The following is a 17444-nucleotide window of genomic DNA, read 5'->3' as shown; positions in this document are numbered from 1 at the left end:
GAACACAAAATAAGAAGTTTAGAAGAAAATCTCAGCTCTGTAGATCTATACAATGCAATTGAATGATGATCAAGTCTTTGAAGCTCCAAAAAGCAGATAAAGGCAGCATAAAAGTAATCAATAAGACTTCAGTGGTTTAATCAATGTCTTCTGAAGCCATCCAGCTGATTTTGGGTGAAAAATGACCAAAATGTAACAACTTTTTCAATGACTTGACAGCAGTCTCTTTGGTGATCATGATTTCAAGCTCAATTATACTTCCTGTAGCACCATCTAGCGCTCTGTGCATGCCTCAAGCACTAGGAAGTGTAATCGAGCTTAAAATCATGATTGTGCCTGGAGACTGCAATGTCAAGATGTAAAGTGAAAAAAGAGTTATATTTTGGTCTGTTCTCAACCAAAACCAACTGGATTGCTTCAGAAGATATTGACTACATTTACATGGACACCAGAAAGTGGCTTATTGCAAGAAAGTAGCTTTTCGGTTTATATATAATATATAAGCTGCATACTCTTTACTCTTGTATACATGCGGCTTGGTCAGTAAGCAGCTTTCTCCACAACAACATAATTTCCCCAAGACGCTTATGTAAGTAAGTAACATAATATCCGAGGAAGACTTCACTATTTTTATTCTCCGTTGCTTCGCTTTATTTCCAGATATTCCTGAGCTGTTGCTGTGTTTCTTTCCTTAACTTTCTATAGCGTCCTGCAGTGGAATTGCGCTGCAATAGCGGGGATTCCTATTACATAAAATTCTAGGATTCCCCCAGTGTACAAGCATATAGGCGAACACTGTTGATATTTTACATGGGTGTGTATAAATGAGTATAATTTATATTGTATATGCTTTACCCACTGCACTACTTATTGAAGGGGTCCATTATATAATATTTGTTATCCGGTCTGTTCACACACATGCGCACTTTTCAAAAACCTGTTAGAATGCCACTTATGTGTTTACACAACCACATAAGCCACGTTCTCCGGGAGAACCTGGATGTGTTAAACCGCTTTCTCTTAATAACAGCATAAGGAAATCTGTGTTCTTGTTTACATGACGTTTCAGAATGCTACTTACTGCAAAACCCCTGGGATAAACCGTTTTCTTAAGTTTGCATGTAAACATGGTCAATGATTAAACCGATGGAGTTATATGGATTACTTTTATGCAGACTTTATCTTCTTTTTGGAGCTTCAAAGGCCTGATCACCATTCACTTGTATTGTATGGACCTACAGAGCTGAGATATTTTTCTAAAAATTGTATTTTGAAACAGTGTGTATTTTTATGTTTATGGACTGGCCCCATTCACTTCCATTGTAAGTGCCCTACTGTAACTGAGATTTTTAAACAGAGGGGGACGAGTCGAGAATATTTCCTATGGTAATCAACATTATGCTACATATAGTGTCAAACGAAAATAAATTGCATTGAACTTGGAACGATCTTTTAATAACGTAATATGAAATGTCGTCTGTTCGCATATTAGATTGTATTATAAACTATTCAAGAAGACAATATAAGTCATATAGCATGAACAAAACACAGTCAGATAACACAGTAGAGCAGACAGCAGAGGTTTATTAATGGGCAGAAATGACGGCTATCTGTTAAAAATCAAATAGAGCCATTTTATTTACACATACTGAAAGTATAATAAAAAGAAATAGAACATAAGTAATTTTTTTTTCTTCAAGAGGGCTTATATAAACGTAACAATGTAACACAATTCGTCATAATGAAATTCAGTTTTTCACAGTGATTGAATATGTACATTCCCAAAGCCTGACTTGTTACACTGACACTAAACATAAGGAAAAACAATTTAAAATGTTTTCAAAAGCTTTGTTTTAACACACATTTCATAATTTTAAAGAATACTAATGAAACATGGAATGTGATAAAGGAAGACATTGTCAATGGGCAACACTTGTTTCAATTCTCTCTGAAATGCTACATTTTGAGTTAGTATAATATTGGGGCTGGACATTATGTCATTATTCAACAACGCACTTAAGATTTGAAGATAATGGGGTCACTTTTCTTTGTAGATTGCAGCTTTAATTCCAATTATATTCTATATCTTCTCGTAGCATTTTCAGTATGAGGTCTATATGCATACATATGAAATTATTAAGAATGCACATTACAAGGTGTGGTATGGAATACCATACTAACCTGACTGTCTTCTATTTATTTATTAATTAGGAAAATGGGTAGGTTGTTGAATTTAAGCCAGTACTTTCAACCAGATTTAAACACAAAAGGGAATGTTTTTAATTTTTGTTTAAAGATCAGCACAAAGCATACTGTACTTCTCAAAGCAACTGTGTGTGTGAGGTATAAATACAGCATACATACGAGTTCATCTTCAGGGTCAAATACGTGTTATAGTCTAGCTCTATTTGAGAAAAAAATATATACAAGATATTATGGAGAGCAGCCATGAAAAGCTCTGATTGATGTGCAGAAAAGAGCTGGTAGAGCAGATGGGTCCTGGACAGGGAGGGGGGCTTACAGCAACCTTTGGATTACAGGCCAAGGAGCAAAACTATTAGAGATTTTACAATTGCAGAGCTTATTTCCTTTTAAAGGTGCACTCAGTAATTTTTTTCAATATGTCATCTTGGACTGACACGAACACCTAGTGACTTGGATGCTGCATCATTCAAACACAATAGTTTTCAGTTACAGATGCCACTGTATAAACTCACTGTTCACAGTCAGCCATGATTAATTTAATCAGTGAGTGAAAGTGTCCAATAACAGGGCGTTTACTGAGATTAAACAAGTAGTATTTGGCTGGTCATGTGATTCTAACATGGCAGCCCCCATGAGGAGACCCTCTCCATGTAGAATAAAGCATCTTTTATAAGGTGAATGATATGATTGGAGTCTTCATCTCATGTGATTGGTCATGATTTCATAAATATTTTTCAAAATTACAATTAATTTCATGTGGAGTAAAACTTTTTAAATCTGGAAAAAAATTACAGAGTTCACCTTTAAGTATACCCCTTTTAATAATTCAACATTGTGTGAAACAATACTGCATTTGTTTATTGCGATGTTAGCTCCAATTCATTTAGGACAAAAGAGAACAACTTGTTTGGACAATGATCATAACAAGTAACTTCATGTGTTTGATATCACTGAAATTTTGTAGGCAGCCAATTTACCTAAAAAACAAAAACAAAAAAAACAGACTTTACAACACAAAGCATGCAATCATAACATGCATCCAACAAATTAGTAGATAGTAGATGTTGACTGGTAAGATCAGTGACAAGCAGATGCAAAATAAAAATGAGCAAAGCAACAGAATTTAAGTACATTAAAAAGAGAGTTGCAAGTATGACCATGAGATTACATTTCCCCATAACACTGCTTTGAATAGTTAGAATTCATGCAAATAGTGTTTTCCCACATCAGTTAACAACATCGTGATATTGAGAGTAAATAAAAACAAACCTTACTTCATTCACACCTAAAATGGAAGAGAGAATAAACACAGTAAGCATTTATTTCTGATATTATGGAATCTCTAGCCAGTGCTCTCTATTATGCTTTATTTACAGACAAACGTCACAGGCACAAATCGATGAACACAGGAGGTAACATAAATATAGTCATTCAGAGGAAAATGACTGAACTTTGGCAGGACGACTTTTACACAGTTGGCGCATATTTTGTCCTCTTGGGAAGTCTTTGGATATTACACACATCCTGGAGTTTAACCTTGACACAACCTCACATAAAATACAGGTCTTACGCACATATTTTATACCAAAATAGGTACATTTGATTATAAATTACTTGGGGTGGGGGGGGGGGGGGGAGACTCCATATAATTTGCCAAACGAAAATATTACAATACTTCCCAGTAGTTCAAGATACAGACCTTCGAACATTAGTAAATGCCATGCAAGCTAGACAAGATGAAGTATTGTTGTAATGTGTAATACGTATACTTAGCAGGCCTGATATACTGTATATTTATTAGTGATCTGTTGTTTTTGATACCAATAATCTTTAAACAATAGAATAAGATTTCTTTTGGATTAACATTCACACAACCAAGTCTTGTCACATAAAACTGGATTTAAAAGGCTCAAATCTATTCCTAATCCAATGTGTCTGATAAAACGAAGTGCATTCACTGTGTGGAACTTTAAGAGTTAATCAGATTGAATTGCTGTCAACATCACATTATTATGAGATAGTACTTTTCATTTCATGCACTGGACGGTTTAGGGAGCAAGAAGCAACAGTCTCAAGTTCCATTTGTCAATTTTAACACAAACTAGTGTATTAAAGTCCTACTGAGAGTCTTGTGATAACAAACAACAGGTACGACTTTAAAATACAAGTTTGAAAAACCCCACAGACCATTTATTTTGAGCTTGCGCCTTTGACAAACAAGCTTGACCACTAATTAACATTAATTTCCAAATCAGTTGCAAATATCCTTACTAATTGCTCCCTTAATGTTGTTAACTCAATGAGTGATCATTTGTGCCATCTGGAATGAAATGAAACACACTTTCGCTCTTGGACTCGGAAAAGCACATGTTCTCTTACAGTTGCCAGAGAGGACAAAGATATGAGCCAACCTCTTCGTTTTACAGTGCTACAGCTTCATGTATAGATATAATGTATACACACACACACTAACAAGTACATTGTATAGATGTAAAAAATACTATGTGTGTGCAAAGAGAAACTCTCAGTCAGACACCTGTACAAAACATGATCTGTCAAATAAAATCATGTCCTGCACAGTTCATTATATATCTAGATTTGCTTGGTGTAAAAATAAATGTTACTCTGCAATGTTTGCAGATGAACGGAATAGAAACCGAAACTGAAGAAAGAAGACCCCCCCTTGTCCCAGTTCAGAAAGCCCTACTGCCGTACTTTTCCGGGAATGTAGTTCCGGTCAATACTTTCGTCCTGCAAGAACATGTGAAGACAGCGTTCGTTCTGGGCCAAAGGATGACCTGCAATTCTGAACAGGAATAGGAGCAAAACAGTTATGCAAACAATGCATACAATAAGGTTGTACTGAAATCATCAGACAAATGCATAATTATAAATATATATTGTGATCAAATTTGAAAAGCTACTATTTCACGTCCTCCCAGATTATAAACTTAATTTATTAGTAATCTCTTACATTATGCTTGATTGCTTCTCTTGAACTTCATCTAACATTATGCAGTGGAGTGGATAACTCCAACACGGTGTATCATTTCGATGGCTAACCTGTTGATAAACTGTTCAAGGCCAGCTCGCCTCTCCTCAATGAAGGACTCTTCAAAAATACCCTCATCTCCACGGAAGGGGAGCTGTCTCTTCAATGCCTTTCCAGGCAAAGGAGGCACAACAATCTAAGAAACATTTTCATACCTTTTAGACACAATTAAAACATGAACAGGACAGAATCTAAAGCTACACATAAAAGTATTTTTAAAGTGTAATACTTTAAAGAGCATGCAATAAACAATGGCTGTTTTTTTTTTTGTTTTTTTTTTACATTAATTTAAAATTATTTAATGGTGTACATTTTTTATTTTAAATTTCTGTTTCTTCAACTGAACACAAATAAAGATTTTTGTGACCAGAACTTTGAAGCTCCATAAAGGTAGAATAAAAGTTATCAATATGACACCAGTGTGGGTCTACGAGGTTGGCGCCGAGTATGGCTGCTGCGTTGCGAGCTCCGACACAACACTGTAGTGTTTTGTTTGTTTTGTTTACAATTCTTATGTTTTTTGTACTGGATGTTGTCTGCCTTATTGTCTACGACAGACAAACACTTTTGGACATTGGTTCAGCAATTACACACCGCAAATCGGACTTCAAATTCCTCGATGCCGACCCGCTGTTTACAAACACGCCAGTGGAGCCCTTTGTCTGGGCTGCCTGGCCACAGAAACGCAGGAGGAAAAGGGGAAACAGAGCCGGCGTTCTCATCAGAGTAAGACGCCGCGCAAATCGACCCCCGCTACCCAGTATTCTACTGGCAAATGTTCAGTCTCTGGATAACAAGCTCTGCGAGCTGAAAGCGCGGATCTCTTTCCAACAAGAGACGAGGGACTGCTGCATTATCTGCCTAACAGAAACTTGGATGTCTGCTGAGATTCCAGATTCAGCCATTGAACCCGCGGGGTTCTCCGTGCACCGAGCGGACAGAGCGAAAGAAATCTCAGGTAAAAGCAGAGGTGGTGGTGTATGTTTTATGATCAACAAATCCTGGTGTGATCAGAGGAACATACAGGTGCATCTCAATAAATTAGAATGTCGTGGAAAAGTTAATTTATTTCAGTAATTCAACTCAAATTGTGAAACTCGTGTATTAAATAAATTCAATGCACACAGACTGAAGTAGTTTAAGTCTTTGGTTCTTTTAATTGTGATGATTTTGGCTCACATTTAACAAAAACCCACCAATTCACTATCTCAAAAAATTAGAATATGGAGACATGCCAATCAGCAAATCAACTCAAAACACCTGCAAAGGTTTCCTGAGCCTTCAAAATTGTCTCTTAGTTTGGTTCACTAGGCTACACAATCATGGGGAAGACTGCTGATCTGACAGTTGTCCAGAAGACAATCATTGACACCCTTCACAAGGAGGGTAAGCCACAAACATTCATTGCCAAAGAAGCTGGCTGTTCACAGAGTGCTGTATCCAAGCATGTTAACAGAAAGTTGAGTGGAAGGAAAAAGTGTGGAAGAAAAAGATGCACAACCAACCGAGAGAACCGCAGCCTTATGATTGTCAAGCAAAATCGATTCAAGAATTTGGGTGAACTTCACAAGGAATGGACTGAGGCTGGGGTCAAGGCATCAAGAGCCACCACACACAGACGTGTCAAGGGATTTGGATACAGTTGTCGTATTCCTCTTGTTAAGCCACTCCTGAACCACAGACAACGTCAGAGGCGTCTTACCTGGGCTAAGGAGAAGAAGAACTGGACTGTTGCCCAGTGTTCCAAAGTCCTCTTTTCAGATGAGAGCAAGTTCTGTATTTCATTTGGAAACCAAGGTCCTAGAGTCTGGAGGAAGGGTGGAGAAGCTCATAGCCCAAGTTGCTTGAAGTCCAGTGTTAAGTTTCCACAGTCTGTGATGATTTGGGGTGCAATGTCATCTGCTGGTGTTGGTCCATTGTGTTCTTTGAAAACCAAAGTCACTGCACCCGTTTACCAAGAAATTTTGGAGCACGTCATGCTTCCTTCTGCTGACCAGCTTTTTAAAGATGCTGATTTCATTTTCCAGCAGGATTTGGCACCTGCCCACACTGCCAAAAGCACCAAAAGTTGGTTAAATGACCATGGTGTTGGTGTGCTTGACTGGCCAGCAAACTCACCAGACCTGAACCCCATAGAGAATCTATGGGGTATTGTCAAGAGGACAATGAGAAACAAGAGATCAAAAAATGCAGATGAGCTGAAGGCCACTATCAAAGAAACCTGGGCTTCCATACCACCTCAGCAGTGCCACAAACTGATCACCTCCATGCCACGCCGAATTGAGGAAGTAATTAAAGCAAAAGGAGCCCCTACCAAGTATTGAGTACATATACAGTAAATTAACATACTTTCCAGAAGGCCAACAATTCACTAAAAATGTTTTTTTTATTGGTCTTATGATGTATTCTAATTTATTGAGATGCACCTGTACATTCTATCAAGTCTTTCTGCTCTCCTGATCTGGAATTTCTCATGCTTCTGTGTCGACCATTCTGGCTACCGAGGGAATTCACAGCGGTCATTATCACAGCTGTGTACATCCCGCTACAAGCCGACACAGACCGGGCACTCAAGGAACTGTATGGGATTATAAGTGAGCAGGAAACCGCGCACCCTGAGGCCACGTTCATTGTGACCGGGGACTTTAATAAAGCCAGTTTCAAATCAGTCACACCAAAATACCACCAACATATTAGTTTTAACACACGAGGGGACCGGGTTTTGGACCATTGCTACTCTCCCTTCCGGGACGGCTACAAATCCCTCCCCCGCCCACCATTTGGCAAATCGGACCACTCTTCCATTCTGCTTCTGCCCGCTTACAGGCAGAAACTGAAACAGGAAGCACCCACCCTCAGAACGATCCAGTGCTGGTCGGACCAATCAGACTCTGTGCTACAGGACTGTTTTGATCACACGGACTGGGAGATGTTCCGGTCCGCCTCTGATGACGACATCGAGCTTTATGCTGATAGCGTAACGTGTTTCATCAGAAAGTGCATAGAGGACGTCGTTCCGACCAGAACAATACGGATCTATCCGAACCAGAAACCTTGGATTAATAGCGATGTTCGCGTGGCACTTGATGCGCGGACCTCCGCTTTTAATTCCGGGAACGCGGAGGAGCATAAACAAGCCAGTTATGCCCTCTGAAAAACAGTCAGTATCAGCAAAACGTCAGTACAGGAACAAGATTGAAGGACAGTTTAACACCACCAACTCTAGAAGCATGTGGCAGGGAATTAACATCATCACGGACTTTAAAGGGAATAAAAACTCCACCGCGAACACCGCTGCCTCTCTCCCGGATGAGCTAAATACTTTTTATGCTCGTTTTGAGGGAAATAACACCGCCCTCACGGAGAGAGCTCTCGCGGCCGAAGCTACAGAGGTTAGTTCACTCTCCGTCTCTGTAGCGTATGTAACTCGATCCTTCTGACGGATGAATATCTGCAAAGCCACGGGTCCAGACGGCATTCCGGGCCGCGTCATCAGAGCGTGCGCGAACCAACTGGCTGGTGTTTTTAAACGGACATTTTCAACCTTTCCCACTCTTTGTCTGTAGTCCCCACATGCTTTAAAACGTCCACCATTGTGCGTGTTCCAAAGCAATCCAAAATAACTTGCTTAAATGACTGGCGTCCTGTTGCTCTGACCCCCATCATCAGCAAATGCTTTGAGAGACTAATCAGAGATTACATCTGCTCTGTGCTGCCTTCCTCACTTGACACATTGCAGTTTGCTTTCCGCAACAACCGCTCCACTGATGATGCCATTGCATCTACAATACACACTGCTCTCTCCCACCTGGAAAAAAAGAACACTTATGTGAGAATGCTCTTTGTAGACTACAGCTCAGCATTCAACACCATAGTGCCCTCCAAGCTTGATGAGAAACTCTGGGCTCTGGGCTTAAACAGCTCGCTGTGCAGCTGGATCCTGGACTTCCTGTCAAGCAGACGCCTCAACACTGGAGCCCCGCAGGGCTGTGTTCTCAGCCCACTCTTGTATTCCTTGTACACACATGACTGTGTGGCAACACACAGCTCCAATGCCATCATTAAGTTTGCTGATGAGATGATGGTGGTAGGTCTGATCACTGACAATGATGAAACAGCCTACAGAGAGGAGGTGCACACTCTGACACACTGGTGTCAGGAGCACAACCTCTCCCTCAACGTCAGTAAGAAAAAGGAGCTTGTGGTGGACTTCAGAAGAAAAGACAGAGAACACAGTCCCATCACCATCAATGGAGCACCAGTGGAGAGAGTCAGCAGCTTCAAGTTCCTGGGTGTCCACATCACTGAGGAACTCACATGGTCCATCCACACTGAGGCCGTTGTGAAGAAGGCTCATCAGTGCCTCTTCTTCCTGAGACGGCTGAGGAAGCTTGGAATGAACCGCCACATCCTCACACGGTTCTACACCTGCACTGTAGAGAGCATCCTGACTGGCTGCATCTCCGCCTGGTACGGCAATAGCACAGCCCACAACCGCAAAGCCCTGCAAAGGGTGGTGCGAACTGCCAAACATCATCGGAGGTGAGCTCCAGGACATATATACCAGGCGGTGTGTGAAAAAAGCTCGGAAGGATCATCAGAGACTCCAGCCACCCGAGCCATGGTCTGTTCTCACTGCTACCATCAGGCAGGTAGTATCACAGCATCAGGACCCGCACCAGACGACTTCATGACAGCTTCTTCCCCCAAGCAATCAGACTTCTGAACTCTTGATCTCCCACGATCAAAATACATCAGCCCTGCACTTTCTTACTCTTATATCTCACACCGGACTGTCATAAATTATATTATTATTATATTCTATTCTCTCTTAACAACTTACTATCAACCGACAGCCTGAATGTCAATACAATACAATACAACCTACTGTACATCCTATATACACACTATATATACTTTTTTTATTGTATAATATGTATTCTATATTGTGTGTATTGTATACTGTACATTGTATGTTATTATTTGTATATTGTGTTGTGTGTAATTGTGTATATTAGATTTTAAACTGTGTTGTAAATCTGATGTTTATTGTAAATTGTCTCATCACTGTCACGACTATGTTGCTCGGAACTGCACCCAACAATTTCACACACTATTGCACTTGTGTATATGGTTGTGTGACAATAAAAGTGATTTGATACGGATCAATATTTAAGTCCTTTTTTTTTTTTTTTTAACTATAAATTCTCCTCCCTGCTCAACAGATGGCAATGTGCATGAATAATGCGAAAAAACAAAAGAACGTGAAAGTGGTAATTTACAGTAATAAGGGACTGAAATATTGATCTGTTTCTCACCCAGATGTATCATATCGCTTCAGAAAACATAGATGTAACCACTGGAGTCGTTTGGATTACTTTTATGCTGCCTTTATGTGCTTTCTGGATCTTCAAAGTTCTGGTCACCATTCACTTGCATTGTATGGACCTACAGAGCTTAAATATTCTTTTAAAAATCTTCATTTGTGTTCTGTAAAAGAAAGTAAGTCATTCACATCTGGGATGGCATAATGGTGAGTAAATAATGAGATAATTATTATTATTATTTTTTTTTTGTGAACTATCACTTTAAGGGTTCCAAGATTTCATACCTTGCTGTCTCGTTCCAGTTCATTCTTCAGCCACTCGAAGTCACTGTATCTTCGTCTTACACAAGACTCCTTCAGTTTAAAAATGGGAAGATTTGTCTAGATTTCAATAGGGAAAGCAGAACAAGTCGTATTAACATTTGAAATGTAACTATCACAAAACTAAATTTCTCGAATATTCAAGCACAAGACATTTGAAATTTGAAACAAGTGTGCACTTATAACAATAAATAATTTCGCATTTAAAATGACAGTTAATCATAATGCTTTAGATGCGAAATAACCAAGTCGCAGGACGTTGTTTATGGTTGACAGTAACAGCTACATTAGCTCGGAATCCGTCGAACTGCTTGGATTAAGCTTGTTTACACAGAAAACTGAATTAAGACGAACAAACCCTGCGATTCACACAATAACACCCCATTTATAAATGCTTTGAGGGGGTTTATTTTCTCAAGAATCTTTCACGTTGGTTGAGGCGTTGGTTAGCAAGTTAGCGCTCAAGATAGCTAGGCCGAACCGAGCCGGAGCCTCTCACACACAAACACGTCCATTCACTGAGCCAGCATACCCTCATCCGGACTTCGTAAGTGGTGAACCGATTGCGGCCGACGCCTATAGTCTGAGGGTCGTACACGTCGATTTCCAGAAAGTTGCTGGGAGGCCCGTAAGCGTCCGTCAGGTCCTGCGGTTTGGAGTTTAACCGGCGTGTATCGGCCACTGTGGCTTCGGACATTTTTTATGACTTCTTTCAGACTAACTACGTCGAGGTGTAGTCTATGACACGTACGGATGAGATGGTTTTGATTAAGACATTAAATCGATGGAGGTTAAAATGGGCTAGGTACTTTTGCGAATGTAAAATTTGGATGTGCCCAGATCAGCAACACCACAGGAAGTCCTGCGTTTCTCGCAACCCCAGAGATTAGATGTTTAGCAGTCAACGTAATTCAGGCGACCAACCCATCTTGCTCATCTAGCCAATAGAATCTTTGTTTTGCAATGACTGACAGGCATTGGACCTATAAGATTTGAGAAGGCCGCTAAGAGGGTAGGATCTTCAAGATTCCATAAAATGTCATAACTGGAGAAGAAAATGCGAATGTGTAGAAATATCTGAATTTAAAAATGAATATTTTGCCCTGATTTCCAGTGTTTTGATACTTATTTGTGGATGTTTTACTATTTCACTACTGATTTGTTAATTTATATATATATATATATATATATATATGAGAGAGAGAGAGAGAGAGAGAGAGAGAGAGAGAGAGAGAGAGAGAGAGAGAGAGAGAGATTTGTCGATTTTTCACAGACCGATGTGGCATAACACACTCGTAAAATATATTTTTTTAAATAAATTAATAACAATTTTTATCGATAAATTGAATTGTGTTTTAATATTTTTTTAATCTTACCACTGTAACAGATGTGAGCGCATGCATCCATCATTCAATAACATACCGCTGTTTTACATTTTGTATCAATTCTGATGTGCAGAAACATTTGTTTTATTGAAATGTTAGAAGTATATTGATATCCTTTTAAATCTAAATTCATATAGGCTATCCCACTGAGCAAATATACGTCCAAAAGACGTCTTTTGAACGTCTTTGTTGCATGTTAAAAATACATCCCCTGAGGAGCCAGAATGAAAGTTTTTATGACGTCTTTTTATGACGTCCTCTGAACGTCCGATGTTGACGTCCACAGGACCTCTTTACAAGGTTGAAAATGAGTTCAAATGGGGTAATTGTGGACGTCTTTTCAACGTCTTATAACGTCAACTGCAGACTCATTTTAGACATAATTTATACTGCTTCTGGACCAATAAAGAGTCTTACGCTGGATTCAATTAAAACTCACTTTATTTCAAATTTTATGCTGTACAACAGGCAACTCACCGCAACTGGTATTGCAACTTCTGAACTGAATATGAATGTCGATTTTCTGCACCTGTCCTGAACGTCTACAGACTTAAAAAAAAATAAAAAAAATTGTACATAATTTCTACGTCCAAGAGGGCTTGCAGTATTTCGAGTGGATAGTGCCACGAAGGAGACAGTCGTGTACTTTTACGTGAGAGAAGGATACGTCGCCTCAATAGACGTGTGACTCCAACGTCGTGGATAAGTACGTCGCCGCTATAGAAAGTCGTTGATAGGTACATCAATCTAATGCAAAGCTAGTGTCAGAGCTTTCTACCAAAGGGTTTAGGTGAGGTTGTAAAAAGAGTGACAAAACTCAGAAAGTGTAAATTTATTGACAGCTGAATGGGTCATGGACTTTTATTTCAATTAGGAGGCTGGAGTTCCTGTCTTATTTGTAGCCAGAACTTATTGACATTTATTTTCGGTTTTCAGTCGCAATTTGGTTAGTTTTAGATACTAGACTCTTTCACAATTTCAACCACGTGTTAGAAAGTCTTTCTGCTAGAAAGTCCTGAAGGCAAACTGATGTGCTATAGTCACAACTGATATAAACATAGTCACAGGTGACATTGCGAATTATACATCTTCAGCAGAGCTGTAATTTTACTAAGTAATATACAGTCATTAAAATGAGCCCACCATTACTAGCAACAACTTTAAAGATGAACACATAAATTCAATAATTATAATCCAGTAATATATAATATTCTGGAATGTGCCATTCTGAACTTTTACTCTTGATGTTTTAAGTATATGATGCTAATACTTTTGTACTTTTACTTAAAGGGATATTTCACCCAAACAAGAAGATTCTGTCATCATTTACTCCTCTTCATGTCCTTCCAAACCTGTATGACTTTCTTTCTTCTGTGGAACATATATTTTGATACTTATTATACAAGACTTTTCCATATCTCTCAAATATATCATTTTTGGCTTCCTTATGATAAACACAATGGCTAATTTCATTGATTTTTAGGAACTATCAAAACCATTAATATTTATAATACATATCACATATTTAAAAATGTTCAACCTCTACCATGTCAAATGTATTCGTTTATCTGTTTTATTGTGTCTTTTTTCCCCCAATTCTAATTTATTCTTGTTGACTCATATATTGCTGTTTTTAAATGTCATCACTTTAAGGCACTGTTTGTACTCTTCTTGCTCAATTTCAGGAATAAAATGTAAGAATGAAAATGATGAGTGATTCTTTTTGCTATTTTAACTGTAAAAAGTGGTATATAAACTGCTGCTGCTGTACTTCCACATTCAGGATCCTTTGATGAGGGTTTATCCAATGAATAATGCATTCAGTGAACATGTATGAGTAGGTTTAGCATGCATTTAGGGAAAATAGTTTTACAAAATGTTTATCTTTACTCTGTAAAAGACTACCTTCAGATTTCAAAATCCAAAAGTAATTCTCCTTATTACAAGAAAATGTATATATATATATATATATATATATATATATATATATATAAATAAAAGCATCTTGCCTTTAAGTGTAAGGATTTTAAAATACTCATATAGGCTTTCTCTAAGTGCAACTTGAAATACTTGTTGGCTGTGTTACAGTATATTTGTTTCAAGTATGACCATGTTACCATGTCCTTTAAATATTGGTCTTTTTTTGAACAACTGATGCATTGTTAGCTGCTTTTTTCCAATTTAAAGGAGGCAGATTGCAAAAGAAAGGGACTCCTGATTTTCTTTCTTCAATTATTTCAAGTTGCACTTAGAGAAAGCCAGAAGTCAATGAGAATACACTTCAAAAGTCCACAAAGAGACAACACAGATTCCAAAGGTGGTCTTGTGCATAGAGGTTAGGACTTCATCATGGGAAACATCCTAAAAAAAAGGGTGAAATACAAAAAGAAAATTAACAACAGACCAGGGGTGAAAGGGGTTGTTTGTTTTAGGGAAACATACAATTTTAATTTAAATAACTTACCATGTACTCCTTCACGAGTTTTGAGGGATCTTCATTCGGGTAAGCAGCAAGTGTTCTCTAGACACATTCACGTTTTCTTTTCGATGGTGGCATTCTGGAAATGTGACAAATGAGCAGTGTTCAGCAGAATTAACACACAAGTTAGCATTTTGATTTTCAGATTTAGTCCTGTACCTCCAACACTTTCTTTAAACAGCATCACACAGAATATCCCACTGCGTTATTTCCACAAGAGTCAAGTTTGTCAATCTATTCATTGGCTGAAATTAATTCTACAATAGCATCTGTGAGGGCCACAAAATACCAGGAACCAGTACAAGAAAACAATCAAATGGTCCTAAACCAGAAGCTTTGCCACAGGAAAGCTACAAAATAATATTGGATGTCACAGTTGTGCCTACTGCATAAATGACAACTCTGATGCTTCTGAGAAATGGGGTAAAGTTACGAACAAGCCCTGAAATTAAAACGGTATGAATCATGTGCATAATAACATTCCAGAGCATATAAACCAAGGTTTAAAGGGATAGTTCACCCAAAAATGAAAAGTTCAGTCATTATTTACTCAACTTCATGTTGTTAAAACCCCTTATGATTATTTTCTTTCTGAACTCAAAAGGTTAATTTTGGCCAGTTTGTCCTGCTGGTTTCTGTCCGTACAATGACAGTCAGTGGTGCCCATATCTTCTGAAGCTTCAAAAGCATCATCAAATAATTCCATGTGACTCCTTCTGTATAATCTGAAGTCATATGATTGGGTTTGGTGAGAAACAAACAGAACACTCTTTTGTGCCCCTGTTCCTCCTTTGTTTTTGGAAATTCTGAGGAACTGGGTTGAGAAATGATCAAGCTGACCCATATATTTGGACATCAAAGGGATTGTTGTAATTGTACTGAATTCCACAGATACCTAATACAATTTTAAAATGACAAATCAGATTGGTTGCTGATAAATTTGTTACAATATTATCATATACTACATTATTTCTTTACCAGCACTTACACACAGATGAAATACAAAACTGTTACAGATGAATTACATCCAAAGGACTTCAATTCAGAATTTGGATTTACATACAACAACCATCACAGCTGACATTACATCACAAAGACTTCCCTCTTGCTCAGTAAAGAGTGCTGGTCATCTGTTCTTAAATTCCACGAGGAAAGGCAGACCTCACGCCTCCTGTGTGCAAATGCGGACTAGTAAAATTATGAATGATCTAACCTGCAAGTTTAGATCATATCGCATTTATTGCGATATGTGTAGTTAGAGATGCCAAAGTTGGAGTTAACATTTAATATTAAATAAAAATGCTCAACGCCATTATTTGTATGCACTATTGCCACTTGTTGGGAAATAACTAAATAAAAGCAATAGCCTATAACAAATAAATCTACTAACGCAAACTTCACACACACAAAACACACTGACGTAGTTACCCGGAGACGTTTTTTTATTTTATTTATTTTTTTGTTTGTTTTTTGTTTTTTTACCTGCAGAGGACATGTGTGTCAGACGTGTTTTAAGGCGACGTACCTGGAGACGACGTACTTAGTAAACATGTCATTTTTTTGGATACATTTCTGATATACGCCGCCGTCACGACGCCGCCGTCACGTCGCCGCCGGTAGATGTTCCTTACGTGCACTCGCCGTGACGTCGCCTCCGGTCTTACGTCAGCAGTCCCAATCAATCCCATTCAAAACTCGACACGGTCTGACGGCGAAGGAAGGGTAGATTGCTCCTTCTCCTCCCGGGAAGCCTTTAAAGTGGCACTATCCACTCGCCATAGTCGTAGTCAGACTTCGAGATACTGAACCTGATTTGCACGTCGTGCAGACATACAGATATGGTTTTAGACCGACTGACGCAATATAGACATGATTTACACGTCTGGCAGACGTCTCATGTTTGCTGGGATTTCCCTTTCTTTTCTCATTTTAGATTATGGCCACTCACAAAATAAATGAAAGCTAATAGCATCCTTTAATAAAACAATTGACTATTTAAATCAGATTTTATTAGCTCCTGATATGTGCGGCATTGTCCTTTTGGAATAGATACAGAATATCTTATTAAGATACTTTTAAAAAAGATTGTTACTGCACTGATACTGTCATCATTTTGCCTCTGGAGGGTGCTAAATAGTGCTGTAACCCTGAAACATTCATAATCTGAACATATCGTGTTTTTTGGGGATATTTGTACATGTACTTTCTGACTTGTGAAAATGAAATGAAAAATCAGTGTTGAAGTCGCTCAGTGTTGATTCATGACCAAAAAACACCCTAATTTGAAGATGTTTTGTGCATGACTAAAATGTTACCATTTTGTTCAAGCAAGCCTTTATATGTTGATAGTTTATTAAAGGAATATTCCGGGTTCAATACAAGTTAAGTTCAGTCGATAGCATTTGTGGCATAATGTTGATTACCACAAAAAATAATTTCGACTCGTTCCTCCTTTTCTTTAAAAAAAAAATTCGAGGTTCCAGTGAGGCACTTATAATGGAAGTGAATAGGGCCAAATTTTTTAACATGAAAATACTCACTTTTTCAAAAGTATAACCACAAGACATAAAGGATATGTGTGCAAACATGATTTTAGTGTGATAAAATCACTTACAAACCTTTTCTGTGTATAGTTGTAGCCAATTGTACAACTTGTTACCATGACGATGTAATGTC

The 17444-nt window shown here is 38.4% G+C and overlaps 1 protein-coding gene and 1 long non-coding RNA gene across 4 annotated transcripts; both read right to left on the bottom strand.

The window, feature by feature from the left end:
- Window positions 1-1564: 1564 nt before the first annotated feature.
- Window positions 1565-11797, bottom strand: LOC127428439 (sorting nexin-12). Of its 3 annotated transcripts, none has more exons than XM_051676808.1 (6): window positions 11437-11797; window positions 10869-10964; window positions 5269-5393; window positions 4921-5011; window positions 3475-3490; window positions 1565-3182 (listed from the first exon to the last, which is right to left on the bottom strand). In XM_051676808.1, exons 1-5 carry the CDS (start codon window positions 11599-11601, stop codon window positions 3485-3487), a joined length of 483 nt encoding a protein of 160 aa, XP_051532768.1. In that variant the 5' UTR covers window positions 11602-11797; the 3' UTR covers window positions 1565-3182; window positions 3475-3484. The 3 variants fall into 3 exon arrangements, with proteins under 3 accessions (XP_051532768.1, XP_051532769.1, XP_051532767.1); XM_051676809.1 differs by having other exon boundaries at window positions 1565-2527; XM_051676807.1 differs by lacking the exons at window positions 1565-3182; window positions 3475-3490 and having other exon boundaries at window positions 4894-5011.
- A 401-nt stretch (window positions 11798-12198) lies between these two features.
- On the bottom strand, window positions 12199-16395 carry LOC127428443 (uncharacterized). The gene is made up of 3 exons (XR_007895108.1): window positions 16294-16395; window positions 14754-14847; window positions 12199-14650 (listed from the first exon to the last, which is right to left on the bottom strand). It is a non-coding gene; the product is annotated as an uncharacterized LOC127428443 (long non-coding RNA).
- Between the last annotated feature and the right edge of the window lie 1049 nt (window positions 16396-17444).

The sequence above is a fragment of the Myxocyprinus asiaticus genome, chromosome 38 (assembly GCF_019703515.2).
Source record: "Myxocyprinus asiaticus isolate MX2 ecotype Aquarium Trade chromosome 38, UBuf_Myxa_2, whole genome shotgun sequence".
In the NCBI taxonomy this organism is placed as follows: Eukaryota; Metazoa; Chordata; class Actinopteri; order Cypriniformes; family Catostomidae; genus Myxocyprinus; species Myxocyprinus asiaticus.
Note: the sequence above shows the minus strand (reverse complement) of the source record. Positions and strands in the feature narration are given on the sequence as shown.